Below are 25,510 nucleotides of genomic sequence, written 5' to 3' on the forward strand. Positions count from 1 at the left end.
CATGTTTAAGATCTACCCACAGATTTTCAAATATGTTCAGGTCTGGGACAGTGAGGGCCTGTTTCTGGAAGTAGTTCATAGTGGATTTTGATGTCTGCTTGAACCATTGTCCTGCTGTAGAAGCCTTCACACTTTCAGCTTCACTTTCTTGACTCACTACATTTCCACCAGAATTTGTTGATATTTGGTGAAATCCATTCTTCCCACTATTTTTGTGTAAATGTTTCCTGTGCCACTTGCTGCCACATGACCCCAAAGAAAATTTACACCCACACGCTTAGCAGTTGGCAAGTAACTAAATACTGCCACATTTACTGTTTGATTTTTTAAGCTCCTTAAAAAAAAAGTAACAGAGCATTAACATTTGAAGAAAGGTTCATTTTAAATTTTTGTTTGCTGCAGGGGTTGTATTTACGTCTCTTCACTTGAAAAATCAACAAAATATGTAATCTGCCCAGTGCTGACCACAGGTTTGCATATAACTGTACATACAGACAGACAAGGAAAAAAAACTAAGGCAAGTATAGCACAAGTTTGCCAACAGAATTTAGAAATAATTTGACAAATCAATAATATCATCTAAACCATATTGGAGGGAAGATTGGCTAAAAAGAATCTGATGTTGGAAAAGTCAACTGGGACATTATCAGTCTTTAAAGATAACCAGACATGCATATCATTCCAAAAATGTATACTGGCATATTCAAATCTGAATCTATTTTGTAAAAAAACCCTGGTGGGATAAATAGATGTTAGAGTACTATAATGTCTTTTTTGATTTTAGGGGGAACCGGCAGAGATACATATCAAGTGAAGGCATTTTTTCAACATGAGGAATCAAATTCAAAAGAAGTCTGAATTCTAGCCTCATAATCTCCAAAAATGCTCTTCTTGATAAGTCCCAAAATTAGTCTATTGAACAGCTAGCTACTAAATGGACCTTACAGTGAGATTGTTTTTAACCACATGATTATTTACTTATTACCACCCGAGCACACCAACAGCTGCAACTGCAAGTTTTGAGAGGTGTCTAGAAAATAACACAACAGAGGACGAGAGGAAAAGAAGAAGAGGAAGAAGGTGCCTATAAAATCCTGAGTGATCAGTGTTGCATGAGAAGACAGCCTCCTCTCCAGGGACTTGGAGTCTCTGAATCGTAACCTTCAAATTGAAAACATGTTTGCTAAGTCTTGATCATTGTGATATATGTCAAGGTTGAACAGTATTATTTCGCTGTGTGTTGAGATTGTAGAGTTTCTATGGCGCTTGAGTGGCCCTGGCCCCTCTGGCTGAACGCCCAGCTGGCTCTTTAATACCATTTGGAGTCAGGTTAAGCAGTGTGGAGGAGCTGCTGATCTTCCCTATCAGCCAATGGGGCACATCGGCGCACTGTGTAATTCTGGGAAATGAGTGGAGTGGGCTAGTCTATGCTTCCACTGACCTCTGTATATAATTCTTGATGTGGCAGAATCAAGGTACACCATGCAACTGCCTTTACTCACTCTGAGGAGGGTAAATCTGATAAGTGTTATATAGTGTACATTTAATGAACCCCTCTGGGTATTCAAGTGCAGTTAAAGTCAAATGAAAAAGTTATTGCTTTCACTATGTGAAATAGATGGGAAAGAAAAAAAGAAAAAACACTCAGCAATTATGTTGTTTATCAGAAAATGAAACATTTGACTCAGTACTCCATTCAGAAGTGGTGCTGAGTGTTTTATGTGAACGTTTGTGTGGCATAAAATGTGGCTTAGAATAGCAATGAGTGTTCACAAATTGAACAAATAGGCTTAATAGACTCTGTTCCACCTATTTCCTATGACACGCCCCTTCGCAAACTATACATAGGTGTAAACTGTCATGAGAGACAGAGAAACTCAAAAGCAAGACCCTGAACATGAAGATTCACCACAGAAAATGGGGCATTTATCCCCATAACTGAATGTGGAGCGGGACTTTTAGGCTGGGGAGTTGAGAGAAGGGGGGCATGGGCAGGTGGGGTGCGGAGAGAGGAGCAGGGAAGGGCTGAGGCCGTGACGGTCTGGAAGAGGGTCAAGGTTGTCGGCTGAGTTGGGAGAAGGCTTGAGGGGTAGCAGGCTGTGGGTGGAGGAAGACGCCACAAGGCGAAGCAGGGAGAGTTGCAGTGTTGTGTGGAGGACATGAAATGGCGAGGCAGGCAGGCAGGCGGAGGTGGAAATGTGGGGAACAATGAAGCTGGTGGGGGTACTGGAGTTGGCACTCGACAGGAAGAACAAAGCGGAAGGCAAGCCATGATCCTGAGCACAAGGAGAGAAAGATGTTGGTCACACAAAGAGCCACTGGAAAGAAACTTAGACTGCTCAGACTGAGAAGTCTACTAGTCTGATGAGAACAACATTCTGGCAAAGAGTGGCTGTAGAACCAGGGAATATATGCTGCAGTCTTGATGAGAAGATGGGGAGCAGGTGTCTTGGCCGATTGGTGGCAGGTGCCTTAGAGAGCGGGGGAGAGAGAGAGACGGGGAGCGCCATGCCCCAGACAGACACACATGCACACACAGAATATACAAGGAAGACAGGACAGAAAACACAAGGAAAACCCAGAGTCAAATGCATCTATACCACATACATACATTGTTTGTTACCAGCAATACTGAAGGTTTCAACACTGCATTGTGTAAAATAAATGCGATTAAGGTTAGCTTTAATTAACACCAGCTCATCGATTCAAATGATGTCAATCGGCTATATATGTAAAGTTATTTAGCTTACCCAAAAATGGCTACCATCAACCCAACCCAAACAACTTTTGGATGGGTTTAAGGTGCCATAATAAAGGATGTTTCTAGGATGAAATCTTGTACATCATTTCATTAGAAATTTTATTCAGTATTTTATAGTTGCATGCCTGTTTAATATTCATTTGCGGCATATTTTATGTTATCTGGTTTTAAGCAGGACTGACCAGAAGTGATCTCTGGTTGATTGAGAGCACTGAATAAAGGTCCACATTATATTTTTTTCTAGACCTTGCATCAGCAGACAAACATTGAGTCCTAAAAGAGGGCGGAAACCATTACAGATTCTGAACTTGCATGTCAAATTCCATGATAACTCTGATCCACAACTGAAGACCCTGTGATACAGTTCAAAGCTAGTAAGTGGACCTTCAATGGGTAGTTTTTTCCTAAACTGTTATTTCATATAATTATTGTAAGCATAAAAGCCACAGCACACACTGATAGAGTTAGGATTTCAGAATGTTACTTGGTATATACTATATGTCACTCTGAACATGACCAGAGCTCGGAGGTCTATTTGTGCCCAGTTAACATTTGGCATTCTGCCTTTAGCTTTGCAAACTGGATGCTTCCTTTTAGTCCCAGAGAAGGACAGAAAGTGTCATCAGTTTTTGTTAAATGCCTATCATCAATATATGAGAGCACTGTATGCTTAATTTGTTAAGATTATATCTGATATGATGTGTTTGATACATGTATACAGTACCATGCATTAGCTTCCTTTCTTTTCATTTTCTCTAACCTCTGACGGTACTGTAAGTAGTGCCTTTTAAGCCCATGTGGGCTGGGCACCTTTAGGTGTATTAAAATTGGATAAAAATATTAATGAATTAATTAACTTATTCACTCATATATCATCTGTAAAACGTACTTAAATGTAAAAGCACTCATTATGAGGAAGAAAAGAGAATAGATAGATAGTACTTTAATGGATTATTCTTACTGTTGCATTAAGTTGTAAGCAAAATTTTAATATTGTAGCTGATTAATCTATAACAATGTATTGTATTTTCTCATATATAAATATATAGAGTAATGTGCACAAATTTAAGGCACTATAGATGTTTAGATTCTTATCCATCATGCAATACCGTCAGGGAGTCATCTGACCGGCCCCAAGTTCATTCTGCAGCATGACAACGACCCCAGACATACAGCCAGAGTCATAAAGAACTATCTTCAGTGACAAGAAGAACAAGGAGTCCTGCAACAGATGGTCTGGCCCCCAGAGAAGCCCCCATCTCAACATCATGGAGTCAGTCTGAGATTACATGAAGAGACAGAAGACACTGAGACAGCCTGAATCCACCAAAGAACTGCGGCAAGTTCTCCAATATACTTGGAACAACCTACCTTGAAAAACTGTGATGCAAGTATACTCCAGGAAAATTGGTGCTGTTTTAAAGGCAAAAGGTGGTCACACAAAATATCGATTTGATTTAGTTGTTTTATGTCTACTACACTTTGTAGGGAAGTTAATCGATATATAAAAACTATTCATGGCAATATCTTTTGCAAACATCCTCATTTTACTTTTAATGCCTAAAACGTTTGCTCAGCACTGTATGTTTTGTACCTTTATCTGTAAAGTAACTAGTAACTATAAATGTCAATATAAATGTATTACAGCGAATTTACAATATTTACATCTGAAATGTAGAGGAGTGTAGAGTCTATCCGAAAGTGAAATTACTCAAGTTAAGAACAAGCATCTCAAAACTGTAACTAAGTCCAGTAACTTACTATATGTATTTTGTTACTCAAGGCTGGATCACCAACAAGGCAAGTCGCCAGGTGCCCACAAAGCTCCAGGTTTACTCCGTATAATTTCTGTCTACATAATTTGATTAACTGCAAAGTGGTTAGAAATTTGCACCACTGAATTAAAATATCAACTAAAACAGGTCCTCCATTTTTGACCCCAGTCTTGCAGAGAGGCCCTGAGTCAAAATCTAATTTTAAAACCTTAATTGTTTTAGTTTATATTGTGCTCATTAATTTTAATGTCATATTTTAGAAAATTGCTTCAATTTTGTCTGTGTGTCAAGTAATTAACATGCAGAAAAGCTACAGCACGGTTGTATTATTCCACGATAGGAATACTCTAAGGCTGCAACAAAAATTTATGTTAATAGGTCAGACAAGTATTTTCTTTAAAAATCAATTGATTGTTCAGTCTATAAAATGTTAAAAAAAAACAAAACAGATAAAATGCCTAAATTAACATATTCTTCAGATAACTCCAAACTCTTGTTCACTTTTATAGAAAAGTATGAAAACTAGCAAGTATCACATTTTAAGGCTGGAACAAGTGAATTTTTGTCTTTTTTTTCCCTCCCTTTGCAGCAGCACCTGTGACTGGTCTGCACTGGCCACGCTGCTGTAGCACTGGCGCGCTTTTGGACTACAAACTCCTTCAGTGTTATGTGTAGTCGAATCCTATTGGTTTATGAAGGGACCGGTCCAGCCAATCAGACCGGGCGTTCTAACATGTAGGAAAAAAAAAACTGAAGTTGTTGTCCTATTTCCTCAACTGGTAACGTCCGAGTGCGGTGAGTTGTGTTGAATTAATTATACTTATTTTACATGAATGCTGCTTTTTCAGTTAGATATTAGACACTGATATTAATGTATGGAGGATTTCAACGGGGGGAGACAGCTAATGTTAACTTTTAGTCTGTCGCCGCCATTATACCACCGAAGAAGCGTATCCCGCCCTCCTTCTTCGGTCTTTTCTTCTTCTTCTCCTTGGTACCAGAAAGTAAGCACCACTGGTCCAAGTGGTAAACTGGGTTTAGTCGCTAGCTAGCCTGGCTTCGACGCCCGCTATCAAGGAATGATCTGACAGCTGTTTTATTAGCTTCCGAGCTAGCGAGGGAGCTAGCTACCACGCCGCGGACACGTTAGCTTTGTTGCTAGAAAGATGGCTATCATTGCATGTTAGCAACACTATACTGGTCAGGGATAATACCGCTGGCTAACAAGCTGCTAGTCGCTAGCTGTGGGGCTGTCGTTCATTCCAGCTCGGGTCAGACATCGAGCAAAAAGGTCAAAGGTGCTGACATAAAGTATTAGCTGGTGACTACATACACTATGAGAGACTGGTCCATTTGTGAGTCAACGTCGGACTGACATTGCCCCTGCAGTAAACAATCATAAATACTGGCTAGCGTTAGGTCATCCTCCATTATGCATCTCATAGACTAACATTCATGGCGTTAGGACAAATGTTATGTCCACCTGCTCACTAATAAAGTCCAATTGGAGGAGGGGAAAATACTACTGGTGTGTTGCTTGCAGGTAAATGGGTACAAGCAGATGCAGACCATGGCCGGATTATCTTCGTGGGGAATTTGGGGAGGGGGGGTTGTTCATGGGTCCCAGCTGACCCGTATTGCACACGGCAGTGTCATTATTTCCCCAGACAGGTAAGAAAGCGGGTTTAATAAACTATGAGTTGAGTAAACCTGCGATGTCAACCTCCAAAACAGCTGATCAGATTTAGTTCAGTCAACTCCGATGTCAGCTCTGGTTTGTGTGAATGAAAGTGAGTGAAAATAAACCCATCATCAATGGACCTCCAGTACTATGATTCATTATGGCAACTGGTAAATAATGAGCAGAGCCTCCATTTTAATCCATTGGAGCCAGAAAGATTGTGTGACAGTGTACATTCATCTATAAAACCCAGCAGCAGCAGTGAAAGAGCCTGAGGCTACGTCTACATCAGGCAGGCTAAATTCTAAAATGCTGTTTTCGTGCTAAAACAAATTGCGTCCACACCGGGAGTTTCAGCTTGTTTCAGAAAATAATAGTAAACGGAATATCATTGGATTGTGGTCAGACAAAATAAGACATACGAAGATGTCATCTTGGTCTGTGGGAATTTATAACAGGCATTTTCCCACTATTTTCTGGCATTTTATAGACAAAACAATTAATTGAAAAAATAATCAGGAGATGAATCGATAATGCAAACTGTTATTTGCAGCCCTACACTGTATTGATCTGACAAACAAGTATCGCCTGTAAGTAAATGCCTGATAACGCTTATTTCCCTTGTGTCATAGACCTCTATTGTTCTGCAAAAACTGTTAAAACACGAAAGTGAGCCACAGTGTTGCACTGCTTGAAATGTTATTTCATTACAATTAATGTGGTTACTGTAGTTTTTTGAGTTGATCCCACGTACACCATCCTGCTGCTGTAAATAATCTCTAAATCACCTCTGCTGCAAAGATGCAGTAAATAAACCATTTTCTCCAGCTTTAGTAACATTTGCTAATACCTACAGTGGTCAGCTGTTTTATGATATTTTTTTGGGGTAAGGTGCCTTTTCAAAAATTAATGTATATATTTGTGATCCATTTAAAAGATTTATCTTAAGCATGAACAACTGAGCTTTGGTGTGGAGTGCAACAGACAGACTGGGGGAGGTGAAAAGTATTGAGACACAAACTAACATGGCGTTGTTGGTTTTGGTCTTTTTGTGGGATTTGTCAGCAACAAGAAAAATATAGAATATCACCATCCTTATCCTTCAAGTTTAAGTCTTGTCTGCCAATTAAAATTATAAACAAAAGGTATGTCACATTGATGTCTTTCAAAAGTGTTGTGTGTATTTCAGTGGGTGTTTTTTGATTTGTTAGGTTCTCTTTTCAAAGTAGAGCTCTTCTGAGGAAGTATGTGGTCTGATTGGCACCCAGTGAATGGGAAAGATTGTGTTTTTGATTGTAGTATACATTCAGTACCAGCATGTGCTAAAAAAAAAAAAATTAGTCCAGGCTCAGCGCATGGTGAGTCATCTTGGCAACCCCAGAGTTAACCTCCTGGCACTTGAGTCCAAGCTGTTGCTTGATAATATATGCAGGCACTTCTTTTCATCAGGAGAGGGCAATGTTCACAACCTAAATTTCAAATGTAATGCACTGGTGGGTAAGCATCTGTATAAGGCTCACGTTGTGATATTACGTTCATATTCAAATCTTGTTGAGTTCTGTGAACTATTGCACCTTTTATCTAAATCAGATTTGCATTGCTTTGTCTCTTATGAAATGTTTTTGATTTATAATCCCCAGGCAGCCATGGAGAGTTCCTCAGTGTACATGTGCTTCCCCTGCTACCAGGAGTTCAACACTCTGGAAGAGGTACTGAAGCACCAGTTGACGTGTACTGCTGAGGATGAACAGACAGACACATCAGGAACCATCCCTATCACTGTTCCAGCGCTACAGACTCAGGTAAATACCGGCACATTGAGCAATTTGTCCTTTTTATCATGTGATTGTGCCTGGGTGTTTTGAGTCCAAGAATAGAACTGAAGAAACATCAATATTGTGATGGTGGGGACTGAAATGGCCATCTGTGTGATCGCATAAAAGCCTCAATCATATCTGGAGAATGACATTGAAGTATAACTTTATTCATTAATTGACAATGCTCTTGTCAGTTTATTACTCATAGTAATAATGACCTTCATCAGAGCACTCATCAGAACCTTGAGTTGGTTGTAATGATTTAAAGACTCATTTCAAAGTATTGCTGTATATTTATATCTGATTTTAGGTGTACACTGACATCATATTTTTAACTAAATATTAAACAGTAAGTTTTTTTTGGGGTTAGATAATTATCATAATGAGCTTTTTATGGTGTAATTATTATTTGACGTGTATCACTTTCATTTTTTTTTTTTTTCAATTTTCCCCTTTATTTAACGAGGCAAGACTCATTCAGATTAAAATCTCCATTTGAAGAGAAACCTGGCCAAGAGGGTAGCATTAAAACATTGTTACTGCAATAATATAAAGAATATAAATGGGCCATGCAACTGTCACATGCTATGAAAGAGCATAGACAGTATATATTTAAATTGGATAAACAGGCCTGAGTTTCTTAAATTATTTAAAAGTAAAAACTATCATCATATCAACATTGTAACGTATAAAATGTCATTACATACATCTTTAAATATTTTGTTTGAATGGATTCCCCTTTTCAATTTGCACTATGACATGTACATGTCTTAAATACACAATGCTAGTAAATGTATTAAGACAAATATCAGTCATTAACTCTTCATACTTGTACATTTATCAGACCAATAACATTTACCCCAATAAGTTGACAGTGGATGTGTAGTAAGGCCTGCAGATTATTTAACCGTTTTTTTTCTCAGTACTTAAGTGCTACTCGGACTTGCTTTCTGTCTGGTGTAATGGCAAAATAACACATTAGTACCTGGTTTATCATAGTAATCAGCCACCAGTGAGTTAAACAAGTGGAACAGGCAAAACTGTGGCAGTACTAAAAGTGGATTGATTATGGATTATAGAGTGTTGGGCTTTTTAACTTAAAAAGTTAAACAAGTGGAACAGGCAAAACTGTGGCAGTACTAAAAGTGGATTGATTATGGATTATAGAGTGTTGGGCTTTTTAACTTAGACTTAATATTTCAGAATATGTGACAGTGCATGTTTTATATTTTGAATAAACTCTGACTTTTCATATATCATATTTATCATAGTTGCTGGTTGAACTCTGTTCTGAATGTGCTGGTGTATACAAGATTTTGTTTAATCAAAGCATATAAGCCTGCTTAATTGCGAGGTTGTTTTGGGTCATATGATACGATACAATAGCAACATGGTTACAAGAAATTTATGAAAGTACTGCATTATTTTTGGACGTAACAGGAGAAATCACAGTAGATCAAAAACAATAGAGATCGAGAGAGGAAGAGAATGACATGAGATAAAGGTCCCAGGCCACATTGATGTCCAGGATGCCACATTTACATGGTATCCAGCAAGGCCACCTGAATAACCAGAATGTTCCTCATACTTCAGTAAAAATGAGCTACTTTTATTCATTAGGATGGAAAAAATAATCTTTTTTTGGCTTTTTGTGATGGGGTTAACCCTTTTGCTTCTTTGGGGTAGGTCTACAACTTGTAATTTTTCTGCATATTACCTCTGTGTACAAAATGTAGCTTCTCTATGTTCATTCTGCTTTATTTCTATTGTTTGGCTCATAGTGCATTTGAGGCACCTGTGGATTTGTACATAATGCATTTTGTTCAGTTTTTTTACAATACGTATCCTGTTTGGAATATATTATTTTAGGATGCCATTCATCAAAATGCTGAGCTCTATTTATTCAGAGTTCTATGAACACGCTATCTGAATTGCAGAGTTTGAAAGTTGTATAATGAGGTGAGTTATTTTGTTTAACTTTGACATACTGAGCTGAGTCTTGGTGCGACTGGCACTTTTTTCTTCTGCCTCTCTCATGACAGCTTCAGAAAGCCCTCAGGGTTAAAAGCAGTCATTGGCCCTCATTTAGCAGTAGGGCATGGCTGTCTGAGCTTGTGCCCAGACTTCCATCTTTACAGTCTTCAACACACGTCCATAAAGCACAGCGACACTAATGACAGACAGACTGAATCCTGAGTCGCCAGCGGGAAGAGAAGCATGAGAAATGCATCAGTCAATGCCACCCTTTCTCCTGATGTTTTGCTCAATGGCATTCTCATAGATGAATCAGCTGAAGAAACACTATAAACCTGCATACCCTATGGCTTCCTGGCCTCTGCTTTGCCATAAGCTGGTTTATTGTAAGCATCCCCACTTCATTAGCTAGAGTATTATAATTTCTTTGTACATTATGTGGCATTGATAGAAAACAATGGCTATTTATCTCTCAATTGGATGCAGAGAGTTCTTTTAACATGTCTGTATTCATTTCTCAGATGAGTGATTGAATTCATAGAGTGTAACTTGCACCTAATTTTTTCTCCTGAATCTGAAAGTTAGAAAATCGAGCTGTGGTGGAAATTCTGTAAAAACTCTGGACACAGACACAAATAAAGCACAGACACTGACAGATTTGAATATTTATGTGATTATTATTGATCATTAATAGGTGACAGCAACTTACACAAGTCGGCAAAACACCCCTGTCTCTCCTAACAGAGAGCAAACCTAATATTTTGTAGTTTTCTAGACAACAGTATATATCATTATATATCAACATCATTTGCCAAACATACTTTCACATGCATATGTATAGGAAATAGGAAACCAAGGGCCCTACAACTTAACCTCATTAATCAACACTAGTCCAGTACAGTACTACCATCTTTGGTCATGAAGAGACTGAAGCCTTGCTCTTCTGTTTACATTACATGTTACATAAGACACAGATCTGTTTGAGCTGAAGCTGGGTTTAAGTTGAATTCTTCTTTAAAAATGATATTTAAATGATAAACCCACTTACTTTTCTCATTTTCAAATACATTATCACAGAGCATTAAAGGAGAATGTTATAGAAATGTCTTCCCAAAACCGTCCATGAAACAAGTCAAAGTTTGCCTTTTTGGTGATTTGGTTAATCACAAGTGCACCCTGCTCTGACTACACAAATTCACCCCTTCATTATCTTTTTGGACCAAAGTTTGACTGAACTGCCACATCTGCAAACTTCCTTATCAGCATACTAAAAACATGCAATTAACATACATTATGGCACTACTAGAAGCTCTTCAACAATGATTGAATAATTGAATAATCAGATTCAGTAGGGAAGCTTCCTGAAAGCTTAAATCCTGAAGTTTTCTTAGTTTTAAAAATTGTAACACAACATACCTTTTATTCAGGATTAAAAATGTACAACGCCAAAAAATGTGGCTAGTTTCTAAATGGCCAGTTCAGATAAAGCTTGCCGGACAGAGTTGGGGCCTTGTCTCTTCACTTGTGTGTACCATTCACCATATGTCAATGTGTTTTTGTTTGGGGTATCATCCTCATACAGAAACTTCAACACCAATTAACAATACACAGTTGAGCCATAATAATTTTGTCTAGTCATGAAGCTGTTTTTTTTGTTCTGAACTATGCATGGAGGTTGTTAAATCATTCAGTATTAATTACAGTATGAAAAAAATTACAAACCTTGTTCACTAATCACATAGGTCTAAAAGACTTGATTTGTTGTAGTTGCCTTTTTTTTTTAAACGGGACAATGCCACTGTTTGGGACTTGTATCTTGTGTGCATACATTATCTGCCCACCAATGGTGTGGAATGTGGCTTTTGTAATGGAAGGCTTATTTCAAGGATTAAAATGAAAGCCTCATTATAATGATAAAATGATGGACCTATGACATAAACATGAAGAACATTCAATTATCAATTGTATTACATTAAAAATTAAAAATCAATGATATAAGACTTTTATAATATGGAGGTTAATGAGGATAACATCATGATCTTTTCTTTGAGGTCTGTGAAGGAGAAAGACATTGAGAAGATGATCTATGTGAAAACTCATAGACCGCATAGCTTCCATTTTTAAGGCTGTCTAAGGTTTTGAAAAGTCTTAATTTCATTGAAATAAATGTCTGTTATGTCACTATCACCGAATGAGGTAACACAATGGGGATTTAGCCTATGGTCCACTGATGAAAGTATTGCAATGTTTATATATTTTCAATATTATGAACTGATCAAAAATGCGTCTACAAAACATCGGTCATTTTCTGCATTTTGTGATAGCTGATCAGATTGAAATATTACAGTAATATATAGATATATAGATATATATATAGATATATAGATATAGATATAGATAGATATAGATAGATATAGATAGATATAGAGATAGATAGATAGATAGATATCTATATAGAGATAGATAGATAGATAGATATCTATATAGAGATAGATATAGATGAAGCTGCAGGAAACAGGCTGCTGCATACCTCTGACTTATCAGCGAGGTAACCAGCTCCTTTCACTGTGCCCTGCTTTTTGTAGACTCATGCCGTATGCAGCAGAAAGTCAGATCATGGTTGCTCACAGAATGATGGAAAAAGGACAATTATTGCCTGACTTGTTTATTAACACAACAATAGTTTGTTTTGCTGCCCCCAGAAGTCTTTGACCTGTGGTATTGAACCACATCTGCTGTTACCACTAGTAACAACATGTTACATAGGATTGAAATCTTTGAGATTGCCACTTTAAAATAAATGTTTGATATGAAGATGTAAGCCTTTATAACACTTCCTTTTGCAAATGAAACCTCTTACATTGCTGGATTTACTTTTTGAGTGAAGGGGTTTTTTTTTTTGTTTTTTTTCCGGTGAGTATGTGTTCACATATGACATGGTTGTTATAAACAGAGTGTACACGTACTTGTTTTTACCAGTACTTCCTCTGATATTATTTTCTCTATGGTTTTTAATAATGTGCAACCTTATCTCCAGTGTAGTGCCAGAGATGGCCTGATAGACTGTTTTTGTTTGAGGTTTTTTTTGTGCTGTAACCGGGAATGTTGCCAGTTTTGTGCATGCTAGATCTGTGGAGGAAAATTTACAGAAATGTTATTAGGTCATTTGAGGGACTTTGATGTGTAAAATTGCAAGAACATTTATGGATTACAGTATATGTGCATGAATAATGCTTTTTTGAAAGTGTAGTTCTCCATCAAATCATGTAGTTGGTTAGCTAGATCGTACAAAATACCCATTCTGTCTGCATGCAAGAACACAAGTTCTCCACTGTGTCAAGCTGTAGTAGAGATGATAAAAAATGTTCTGTACATTCCTGGTGAGTTCAAAAAATAACTCCTAATGTTGACTGATCTTTACTTTTTGCTTCATTACAGGCTTGAGTGAGCAGTTAGTCAGAACATACTTTAGAACTAACAAAAAGTTATATTCTGTACCACCTTAATAAAGAAAAATTCCCTTTGTTCGCAAGACATTTAGGGTTGTGGTGGTAAAAATAAAAAATGCTTAAATGAGTCGCCAAAATACTTAGGTGGCTGTTAATATACTTGGGCGGCCCTCCCAAGTCAAGTCTTTGTGTGGGATGCACTGCATGAGCATACCATGTATTAAAGATGTTCGCTTTGGAAGCAAAAAAAAAACCAAATAATGCTCAGTAGAACATCAGCCAAGATGCTCTGAATTTTTTAATGCTTAAAGGATAAAAATCTAGTAAAACGGCTTTAGCTGTAAAATCAACAGCATTGTTGTATCTGAGACATGTTGAAATGTTGGGATTGAGGCAGTTTCAGACCTCTTAAACCTTGACTTTGATGATCTTTTATCATTAAAATGGACAGAAGGAGCAAATGTTAAATCCTGTGGAGTGACCCATTCAACCTTTGATAGTTATCGATAACCAGACCGCCTTATCTTGGCGGTCTGGAGCTCTCAGAGGAGCCTTGGCTCTAAACACATGCTGATCTAATTGACCTCAGTACCCCAACACTGAATTGTCATTCCTCATCTGCCAGACAGGATAAAATTAAAGAAAAACACCGCAGGTTGAACTGACTTGAAACAGTTATTTGATTAGTATTACAGAGTAATGTCGTTACACAGAAACACAAAGAACAAGTTAAACATTGAAGGTTAATCTCTGATCTTTTTTTTTCTTTCCTCCCTTGTCTTTGCAGCAAAAAGTAATAAATATATCGAGGACAGTTGCAGTCCCACAAATTCAAGTCCAAGCAGGAGACTCCTCTGTGCAACTTGATAAGAGTATACTCAAGCAGGCTTCAGTGAGTGCAAAGCTGTCATCAGACCAGCCCAGAATCCTCTACCAGTGTGGGGACTGTGATGAACTTTTCAAGAGCCTGGACCTCTGGCAGCAACACCGTAAAGAAGAGACATGTCAGCAGTCTGCCTCTGGGAGCAAGTCAAAACCTGATTCACAACCTGAGGCAGAGACCTCCTTAGCTCAGAGCTCCACTTCAACCTTAAATCCAGATGATTCTTCTCTCTCGAAGAGTGAAAGTAGCATAAATCTTAAGCCAGAACCTTTGGAGAAACCTGTAGCAGAGGAAGAGACGCAGCAGGATACAGAGACCTCTACAGCTCAGTGCTCTGATCCTCCCATTTCTGAGGCGGCCTCTTTGACCTCTAATCTGGAAGATTCGTCTCCCAAGAAGAGAGGGGCAAACAAAAAGCCTAAGCCTGAACCAGTCCTCCTATGTGTGGACTGTGGCTCATGCTTTGGCCTGGTCTCTGAACTAGTGGCCCACCGCAAGACCCAACACGGCTTTGAGGAAGCTCTGCACCGCTGCTCTGTGTGTGGGGAAAGCTTTCTAAACACTACACTCTTTCTTTACCACCGCAAGCAACACAGACAGAAAGGTGAGGAAAAGGTGGTAGTGGTTCCTGAAGCGACACCATCAGAGGAAGTTTGTACTCAGAGCAATGGGACTGGTGAGCAGGGGCAGGATGCCACTCCCTCCACTACCAGTGTCACCTCCACTTTCGCACAGCCTTATTTGTTTATGTGCACCCAGTGTGGGCAGAGCTTCAGTGATGAAGAAGGACTGGTTGCCCATCGTAAGCAGAAGCACGGCCTGAAGGAGCCACTACATAGTTGCTCCCATTGTGGCGTTAGCTTCATGAACACCACCCAGTACCTGTACCATCGCCGGGAGCACCTCTTCACATCAGGGACAGAAGTGGCGGATGGAGCTGAAAGTGGTGATGAAACAGCCACTGCTAAACCTCAGGATACCCCACAGAGCTCGAAGCGGCTGCTTTCCCCACCTACCTCCGCCAGTGATTCAGTATCATCCCTTCCTAAGAGAAGTAAACCCTCTTTCAGGGTCCTGAGCATTGGTAATGCACTCAAAGGTAAGTGGAAGTAATTGTTTTAAAGCCTGTTTTGGAAAAAATAAGGTAGGGTGTTTTTGCCTTAATGGACTTCTTTTTGTTGTTTTCAGGAAACAAGGGTTCAGGCACCAAAGAGGAAATGGAGGGCAGCACTGCAGCAGACCCAGAAAACACCAACCACCCTCCACCTGCTAAGCTGTTGCAGGACTGGGCCCGCACACCTTTACCCCATGTTTGCCCCTACTGTGGCAAAACCTTCACCCGACGCGTCTTCCTCCGCACCCATGTGTACAGCCACACTGGAGAAAAGCTCTTCACGTGCAAGGTGCGAATCAAAATTTATTCAAAATGTGTCCTTTCATGAGTCTGAGAGATAATTTGCTTTGATGTAAATGTCATTTCTGTTGTTCAGTTGACATTGACGAGATGATGTAATGCTTTGAAGAGGAGGCAGACACCATTTGAACTTCCAACCTCATTATATTTGACAGATTCTCCGTTGTCTCTGCACAATGGAAATTGCTTTGAAAATTATAATTTGATCAAATTTAGTAATATACAACTTTATTTATTCCCTTACAAGAGGTGTTTAAAACTGTTGTAAACATATTTATGGCACTAATCCTGATTATTGTTGTTGTGAAGGTGTGCACAAAGTCCTTCACTAACTCCCAGAGCCTACTGCGCCACAGCATGAGCCACACGGGCAACAAGCCCTTCAGCTGTGATATTTGTGGCAAAAACTTCTCCCAGGCAGCCACCCTGAAGAGACACCAACGCATTCACACATCAACACAGCCTCGGCGCAAGCGTGGACGAAAACCGGTATGCTTCCTACCATTTTCTACTTGCTAAAATTGTTCTCAAATTGATGCCTTCCATTCTAAAATCTCATATATAAAATTAAAAAAATAAAACTACATGAAATTCAAGTGCAAATGATTCTGAGAGATGTACTTGTTGCAGTCAAGTACATCTCTCATGTAGATGCCCGCACTCATTTTGTTAGTAGGTTTTTTTTTTTTTTGGTAGATAACCTGCTGTGATTTAAATTTATTTATTTACTTTCTTTATTGACACTTTTGTGTCCCTCAATGCAGGTGTGTACTTTGGACAACGAGGGAGCTGCTCATCTTTTTCCGTGTCCTCACTGCCCCTCACGATTCAACACGGAGGATCAGCTTAACCATCACAAGTAACACTTTTTTAACATTTTTCTCTAGCATCTTTTATTTGTAGGAGTGTAGGTAGAAATAATGAAAACATGCCTGACGATTGTCAATATTTAATTCAAAACCCTTTTTGTTGTGTAAATACATTAGAATTATGGTTCCAAGCAGAACCCAAGGCAGGATTTAGATAGCCCACCCTTGCCAGGAGCTGCAGTAGCTGAGCCTTGTCCCGACTACTCAGCAAGACCTTTAAGCTGCATAGCACACACACTAACTGAGATGTCTGGGTGCCCTTGAGCCTCAGCCACATATGATTGACAGACAGAGGCCCAGTAAATTAAGATGATAACGATAACCAAGGATGGGGGAAGAGCCTGTTCCTGTCCTACCTGGTTAAGCATGGGGGAGACGATTTACTGTGTGTATGTATGTGTATGTTATTGGCTTTGGCTATAACACATTGGTGTGAAATGAAACATTGTAAGCTAAAAGCGCTGACTTTAGGCTTTCCAGTTTGGAAATTGTATAGCTTATATTTTTACCAGTTGGACAGTGATCAGAGTCAAGGTTTCACTGTTCAAACACCAATTTGACTACACTTGTGATTGTCTGGAAACTGACTGGCCAAACCAGTGGCATGTTCCGGGAAGCAGTGGAACATACGTTTTGGCTGCTGAGCTAAAAGCAGGAATCAGTATTATGGCTTATCTGTTATTGCAGTGTATACCTACGTAGCGAGTAATACTGTGTGTAAAGCATCACCCCTACTCATTGAAGAACATCTGGCTAGAAGGAGAGGTGACCCTGACTGAAATTTTAATTCTCCCAGCTATCTCAGGGTCAGCTGTCCTTGAAATATTGATTTCTATGATCTATTTAACAGGGAATAGAAAGAACCTGGACTCTTACGGGCCTTGAGAGGTCTTTGCCCATCACCTCTAGCCTCCTGCTTTACTTTAAGTGACTTGTGTGGTCAAGTGCCTTTGCTATAACAGTACCTGTAGGGGTGTGATAAATACAATACATATACTTGTATATATGCGATCTTTAGGGAACCACGTTTTTCAAACTTCATCATTTGTGTTTGTTGTGATCATGAGAAGCTGCCGAAAGATCCAGTGTTTTTCTTTTTCTTTTTTTCCCCCCACACTGTGAAAGCAAGCCTTATACAGCATTAGGGGAATACACCCTAACACTTCTCTCTGTCCCTAAGGCTATATCAAGCGTAATGTTATGCAATGGATAAATATAGTCTTTCATGTTGTAACTCTGACTCCTCCCAGTTTACTGCTGTTCTTTTATCTCGAGCCGTTATACACTCAGCTAATACGTCTTATTTAACCTGAAGCACAGCTAAGCACATACTTGCTGGCTGTTCTCCTAAAAGTCATATATAGGGCGGCAGCTTACCAAAACATGACTTTTTCCACCTCTTTATTAAGGATTATTATATGTCTTTAAATAGGGACATTTTAAATCGTAATATATTGGGCCTCAGGTATAATTATTTGTTATTATTGCCTGTTTTTGTGTTTGTGCACTTGCTTAAATATGTTTTTTTTTGTTTGTTTAAATAGATTGCTCCACACCAGCCATCCGTTCCCTTGCCCAGAATGTGGAGAGGCATTCAAACGCAGGAAAGACCTCGACCTGCATTCGCTCACTCACCAAGGTGAGAGTTCAATGCTCAGATTGGCATATATCTTTCAACCCACCCACTTCTCTGGTTAGCAGGAGCAACCTGAAGATAGCAGAAATGACAAAATGATATAGAATGACCATCTGGGCTGAAGTGCTTTTTGTCATTAAATGTAATTTTTTTACTTTTCTTTTTAAGTCCTATATCCTTTGTCCGTGGGACCATTTATCTTCTGTCTTTGATCAATGTTTCCATCCATCTACGAGAAAGTGTGAATCCATTAAAGAGGATTTCAGATTGCGATGAACGTGTCAAGAAATCTGATGCAAGCCCAAGTGCCTCGTTGTAGCGGAAACTAATTAAATATGATGTTCTTATCAGTACAACATGCAGTGAATTTACTATTGATTAATGCAAAGTTGGCGATAAATGCCCCCATCAGCTTGCCTGGGTGGCCTATCTTGTTTATTTACAAACATATATCTATGTTATATGTGTATAGTTCCTCCGATGCATTAGGTCAATGACATTTCATTGATCTGCCTCCCACGTGGAATGGAGGAGGAAGGTGGAGGTAAATGAATTGGGTAAACATGTTGACACTTCATCTTAATCAGGGACGCGTTGGCACGGCAACCTCATTAGTTAAGCTTGAAGAGTCAGCGTGCATCAGGGGTCAGAGGTACGTGGCTCCTCTGAGAGAGATGATTGGAGAGATTGATCCATTGATCAGTCCAGGGCCATAGGCTGACATTGTCCCTATTAAAGGTTTAATTATACGGTCCCAATGGGGAGTAGAGTGGATCGCGCCCACTGGGATAGACAGTACAGATGGTTAGCAGATTGCTAGATGTTGGCATGACGACCTATGGACATACTGATGAACCATCAATGTCAGCGATTTCCCAGCCAGGTTTTCAAAGGCAACCCAAGTGGGAGTGTAGTTTGCTTGGCAAAAATACATCTAGGCCACCAGATGATCAGTGCTGAAACGATGAGTGGAATGATTAGCTGTTTGACAGAAAATTAATCTGCATATATTTTGACAGTTGATTAATCACTTAAATCCATTTTCAAGCAAAAATGCCCAACATTTGATGGTTGTGGGCTCTCAGTAGTGAGGATTAGCACTTTTTCTCAGTTTCATGACACTGTACATTTAATATTTTTAGGTTTTGGAATGGACAAAAAGAAGCTTGAAGATGCTACAATGAGCTCTGGGAAATTGTGATTTTTTGTTATTTTCTGACATTTACTCATAGACCAAATGACTAATCAGTTAATAGAGAGAGTGACTAGTTAGATTGATAATGAGGATAACTGTTAGTTGTGGATCAACAAATAATACATTAATCTGTCAATGATTGTATTGATAAATTTGTCTATAAAATGTGAAAAAAACTTGACCCAAGTTGACGTCTTCAGAAGTCATGATTGGTCTGACCAAGCAAATGTTTGGCACTTCTGCATGATAGATCCCTTAAATGATGAAATAAATTCTCAATTCTCATGTTTGATTAGTCTTCTCTAGATGGACAAATCAATTAATCAACAAATAGACCTTTTTCACAATAGACATTTTGAGCGGTCATGCTTTAGGAAAAGAAGAGGTGTTACTGATAACAGTAACGGTAGCTCCAATCTATTCAAGTAAACTATGATAGTGTGACCTTGAGCCAGCACAAACAATACCCAGACCCTGTAACTGATCATCATCAATCATTCATTTTATTATTTACACCTGTGCTTTTCTGACTTTGATGTCAAAATGTCTTTTGTGAATAAGAACTACTGTTTAATCACTAATTAAGACACAAGTTCATATCCTAACATCTTGTGTTATACATTTTTTACGTTGAACTCTCCCCGTGTGTTCATATTATTGAGCAACCATTGAACACAGTGACAATCTTACCATGTTTGTTGACAGTGAAAAACTGGCTGCATCTGAATGTTCGGGCACCGATGCCCATCACCAGCTGTTTCTGTATGTACTTTCCTGTCACTGCAGGATAATAGGCACAACATCTAGTAATCAACACGTTCAAGTCCACCATCAGATATTAGCATCGCACTGTAGCTGCTTGTAGTATGATGACAGAATACAACCACCTGTCTAAACCTGACACTGCTCTTTAACAGACAAGCAGCCAGCGATGTGTCCTCACTGTTCATCCCAGTTTGTGAACCAGTCAGTGCTGGAAATCCACCTGCAGCGTTGTCCTACCACAGACGAGGAGAAGAATGCTGGCCGTGGACGGGGTCAGGGCCGGGGACGCTGCACTGGACAGGTTTGGAGCGCAGATAATTATTATTCTGTTTTTTCCTTCTCAACTTCAAAGACATTTGGAAAGAGAGAGATTGCTAAATCTTAAGTGAAGGACAAAATTTTGTGTGATCGTTTTATCTATTTATTTCCACCTTTTAAAATTATTTTGGCATTTTACCCTTATTTGGATAGCTGACATTTGAGACCAGCTGGAAATGTAGTGATAGAGAGAAGGGGGTGACATCTAACAAAGGTCTTCCAGTTGGAATTGAACTGTGACATTGTGTTTACCTCACAATCAGACCATCAAGACGCCAACCTTTTCTCTTTTAATTAATCCCCCCAACCCATTCTCCATTTCCTTATCTTTCTGTTTGTCTGCTCACATTTCTTTTTCCTTTATGCCTTCATTCCTCCGTCAGATTGAGTGTGACCTATGTGGCCACCGTTGCATGACCCAGGAGGGCCTCGACCTCCATCGGTTGTCCCACACTGGCCAGACACCTCTCAAATGCCCAGTGAGGCCTTGCCGCCGCCGATTTACCTCCAACAATGCCCTGGAGGAGCATGTGCTGGCACATTTCCAGGGAACACTCAGCAAGTCCAAAAACCGACCCCGCTTCCGCTGTCAGATTTGCCACAAGGAATTTGCCTACAATTCCACCTTCAATGTTCACATGAGGACACATACTGATGAGAGGCCCTTTGAGGTAAGGAGGAGGATTGTGTGTCTGTGCTTGCATAAAGAGGGAATTTCTCTCAGCCCTCTGAATCATATTTTGTCCTTTTTACACAAGGCTTTCAAACACAATTTTATTTCAAATTGAAATCCAGCACTGCCTCACCCCTCATGGTCACACCTGTTCATAGCTTTGGCCAGATATGTGGTTCCGGATCATGGCCATTGGTGGAGTGTGTGTCCTATGGGTGTTTCCTCCCTCCCTGTGTACCTGTGATTAATGGCAGGGCTGAGTTAGGGCCTGTCAACTCCCCTCTGTGCCTGTTACTATTCTGGGACTCTCTCCCTCTCCTTCTGCTGCTCTGGTGACGAGGCATGACATCAACTATAGACCCACCCAAGCCCATCAAAGCACATCGGAGTGTAAAAATTGATTTAATGTTTGTGGCTTTGCTTTGTGCAATATCTATCAAGCATGCTGAAGATTGAAGTTCTAGGAGCATTGGTCCTCAAACAGAATGGCAGTTATAGGGATGAATTTTAATTTAGATCAAATACACTTTGCGTTCTTGAAGGAACACCTATATTTGCTGAGTATATAAAGAGCAATCTCAACAGGGACAGTAATTTTATTAGAGTATATTTGACAGAGATACTGAAACTGCTAAACTGACAACACGGTTTACGGTTTCTGGAGTATCTCCAGTGGGAATCAAACTAAAAGCACAACAAAGTCATTCGTTTGTGGTGCTTGACGTTTATTCAAGTATGTAGTTGTAGTTCATGGTCTGCACTCAGGTTGGAGCAAACAGAGAACAAATGTTAGGGCAGCAGGAAAGGTACGACTGTGGAATTTACTTTATTTAGAAATTGTTTAGCTCAGCTCAGACTTTAAACATTATTTCTGAGCTCCTCTGTTAATTGATTGATTGGTTGATCAACAGAATATTAGAATATTCAGTTGTTTTAATTCATTTATAAAGCAAAAAAAATCTCTGGTTCCTGCTTTTTGAATTTAATTATAGCTGTTTATCGCAGTCCGACAGTATAAACTAAATATATGTAATTTTAAGCTTTGGACTGCTGGTCAGATAAAACAAGACATTTGAAGACATTACCTTAATCTTTAGGACATTGTAATGGACATTTTTTAAACTGTTTTCTGATGCCTTATAGACAAGCAATTAACCAATTAATTGTGTGAAAATCATCTACAGAGGAACTGAAAAACACTTGTGTTGTTTATATTGCTTTATATCTGTATCTCCCCCTTCTGTCTTCCCCATACCCTGGTCTCTCTGCTCTTCTATCCCAGCCAGAAGTGCTGCATCTGCAGAAAAATATAAAGAGAGGTCTCAGAAAATATTAGTTGTAGTCGAGTTTGTGCACTGGCACCTTCCTGCCGCCCTCCTATCTTTTTATATTTAATGCACTTTCCCCTTTTCCACTTCCCCATTCTCCTTCATTCCTCCACCAGTGCACCACATGTGGAAAGCGTTTTCGCCAGCTACCCCATCTGCAGGACCATGAGCGCATCCACAGCGGCCTGCGGCCTTTCTGCTGCTGGATTTGCGGCAAGAGTTTCAGTGTGGCTGCCCGTCTCACAGAGCACGCCCGTACCCACAGTGGCGAGAAGCCCTACCCGTGTCCCCACTGCCCTGCTGCCTTCCGCTCTCGCTCGAACCTGGATAAACACATCCGGCTACATGGAGATCTGCCTTTGGAAACCGCTGAGCAGGTGGCACAAGCAGCCGAGGCAGCCCAGGTCCAGAAGGTGCTGGAGGGGGCCAAGGTGCTGTCTTCTCTGGCCACCACAGGGGAGGTTGATCCTGGCTCAGTGCAGACGATCTATGTACTGCAGGGTGCCGAAGGAGGTACTGAGACGGTCATGATCCCGTCTGATCAGCTCAGTGGCATGGAGGGGACCTCACAGGTCGTCATCCTGCCGTCCTCTGTTCTAGGAACTCAGGCCATTACTGTTCCCACTATCACCGTGGATGGCAATGAAATCACCATGGTGGAGACTAGCCAGTCACCTCAGCATACCATCGAGTTCATTGTGGAGGAGACTGTATGAAGACAGATTAGAAACTACTGTGGACAGCGCAGCATGGTAGAGAGAGACTGAAAGATTAGTTGAGAATATAGACTGTTGATGGATATGCAGTTACTACCTTATATTACTACCTTATCTGTTTATAGTTTGATAGGTTTACAAACCAGTTTAAGCAAAAGTCCCATCCTGTGAAGTAATACTATTTTCCAACTTTCCTTAAGCAAAAAATTAGTTTAATATCATTGTTGAAGCTGTGTAAAACTAATGAATTAAAGGTTGATACACAGATGAAATTCTCAGGAGAACAGAATGTACCTAAAATTAGTCTTTCAAACTGATTGAAAAACAGGTCGTAAAATTGGCCCTCAATTGTATACAGACATGTGTTTACAGCCCCTATTTATTAGGGGAAGACCGGTGTTGGCCCATGAAATGTCTTCTGCTTTCTTTATAATAAAACGCTTCAGCTTTCACATCTGTGAGCGTCCATCATTTTATAAGGTGGATGACATGAGGGCATTGCCCCCTTCTCATCAGATGAGATGGACTTAATAGGTCCTGCTGTAAATGGCCACTACTGCCTTTTTGACAGGTCTGAGAAATATACAGACTGTCACATACATTTTAATGTTAGTGGAAGGCACAATGAAGTAAAATTGTGTGTATAGATCAACCCTAATGTTCCAATAATTTGCAGGGCATTATGTTGTTAATTGATTTTTGTGCTGTAATTAAATACAATAACAGGGATGTGGCGAGATTTATGATGATTAAGCAGAATTATAGCACTTGCAGTGGCAAATAGTGTAATGAAATTATCCACCAATTGCTGTATAGTTACAAAAATAATGATCTTAATGTGTCTGAATGGGAAGAGGCATAATATGATATAAGTTTTGCCAGTGCTGCAGTAGCAGATTATAGGCTTTTAAAGTGCAGTTTATGGCTGTCTCCCACCCAGTGATTGCTGACAGGGGGGTTTGAAACCACACTCATGCAGAGGAACTCGGTCTTAGTTTGTTTCCATGTCATGCAGAGAAATGCTGATGATTGTGCTGGGAACTGAAATGGGAAAAATGGCAGCGTTTCTGCAGAGTGAGAAGCATATTAGGAAATAGAGTGCTCCTGAGGAGCAAGAAGAAACCAAGAAGCCAAGAATTTAGCTGCTCTTCATTGCTTTTCTGAGAGTCAACAGGCATCCAGTCAATAAATACATGTTTTGTTTCCTTCCTAGCAAATCTTGAGAGCTGATATTCTGGTAGAGTGCCGTTTATCATACCTGCTGCCTAACACTGGAACTGAAAACACACACAACAAACACACAAATGTGTAATGAAACTGTTGATGCTGGCAGTGAAATCACGGGACTCATATGCTCCTGGGAGTCAGTCCGACTGCAGTATAATGGTCTTTTTGCTGTACAGGGGACAGTATATTTTTTGCCTGTGTTCATTCCTCAGCTCAGACTTAACCTTGTTTTTTTTTGCTTTTGGTTCTCTGTTCTGGGTTTGTGACGAGCATGGATGAACAAAAGCAGATCTTTTGATGCAGAGTCCTGAAAACCAGATTTAAATGTAATTTAAATTTTACTGAGTCTGTAGTTTTACTTATGGCCTTAAGTGTGATTTTTATGTTATATCATGATGCCAGGATGTTAGCCGATAGAGCTGATAAAATGGTTGATCTTTATTTTTAAATACGAAATATGGATTTTGGTGTAGTCCAATTCAGCTAGAAATGCATATGCAACTGTAAATTTTTGAGAGAGAGAGAATGTAATGGCTATTGACAAACAAATACAGATGAATCCAGCTTCTTTTGTTTTAAAAGTGAACATACAGTAATGACAATGTGATCACATCTTCAAAACGTAATGTAACAATAGTCAAGGAAACTGCAGTGTTGATAATACTGAAAATAAAGCATTTACAATAATGTCAGTATAAAAAATCCGTTGATGCTTGATTTATAGAAATGAATGAAACTGACAACATATCCAGAAAAATGTAGCTGACTGGTTGTTTTTTCAAAAACTAAATTAAATCGTAAAAGTTACCCCAAACATTATTATTATTACTACACAAAATGAAATGTGTAGTTCAATTTTACATACAAAAATGTGTTTGCCTGTTAAAATGAGGAGATGTTTAACAACTATGGTAATGACACTGGGAACTGTTTTTAAAATACTTCGAGGGAAGTACCGTTGGGGAAAAAAAAATACAGTTCCCATGAATAATTTTTGGTTTCACTTAAAACACCTGAATAAACTGACAT

The 25,510-nt window shown here is 39.4% G+C and overlaps 1 protein-coding gene across 2 annotated transcripts; it reads left to right on the forward strand.

Moving 5' to 3' along the window:
* The first annotated feature begins 5,210 nt into the window (after positions 1-5,210).
* On the forward strand, positions 5,211-23,706 carry znf574 (zinc finger protein 574). Of its 2 annotated transcripts, none has more exons than XM_040118324.1 (10): positions 5,211-5,331; positions 7,858-8,019; positions 14,245-15,439; positions 15,529-15,743; positions 16,064-16,243; positions 16,519-16,613; positions 18,168-18,262; positions 20,372-20,520; positions 20,921-21,208; positions 22,655-23,706. In XM_040118324.1, exons 2-10 carry the CDS (start codon positions 7,864-7,866, stop codon positions 23,252-23,254), a joined length of 2,973 nt encoding a protein of 990 aa, XP_039974258.1. In that variant the 5' UTR covers positions 5,211-5,331; positions 7,858-7,863; the 3' UTR covers positions 23,255-23,706. The 2 variants fall into 2 exon arrangements, with proteins under 2 accessions (XP_039974258.1, XP_039974257.1); XM_040118323.1 differs by lacking the exon at positions 5,211-5,331 and adding an exon at positions 5,367-5,540.
* The last annotated feature ends 1,804 nt before the right edge of the window (positions 23,707-25,510 follow it).

The sequence above is a fragment of the Xiphias gladius genome, chromosome 22 (genome assembly GCF_016859285.1).
Source record: "Xiphias gladius isolate SHS-SW01 ecotype Sanya breed wild chromosome 22, ASM1685928v1, whole genome shotgun sequence".
NCBI classification, from domain to species: domain Eukaryota; kingdom Metazoa; phylum Chordata; class Actinopteri; order Istiophoriformes; family Xiphiidae; genus Xiphias; species Xiphias gladius.

Coding starts and splice junctions, on each gene's coding strand:
- znf574 (XM_040118323.1), top strand. CDS start 5,412: ATGGAGGATTTCAACGGGGGGAGACAGCTAATGTTAACTTTTAGTCTG. Junction 5,541..7,857: donor CTTCTCCTTGGTACCAGAAA/GTAAGCACCACT, acceptor TATAATCCCCAG/GCAGCCATGGAGAGTTCCTC. Junction 15,744..16,063: donor AAAAGCTCTTCACGTGCAAG/GTGCGAATCAAA, acceptor GTTGTTGTGAAG/GTGTGCACAAAGTCCTTCAC.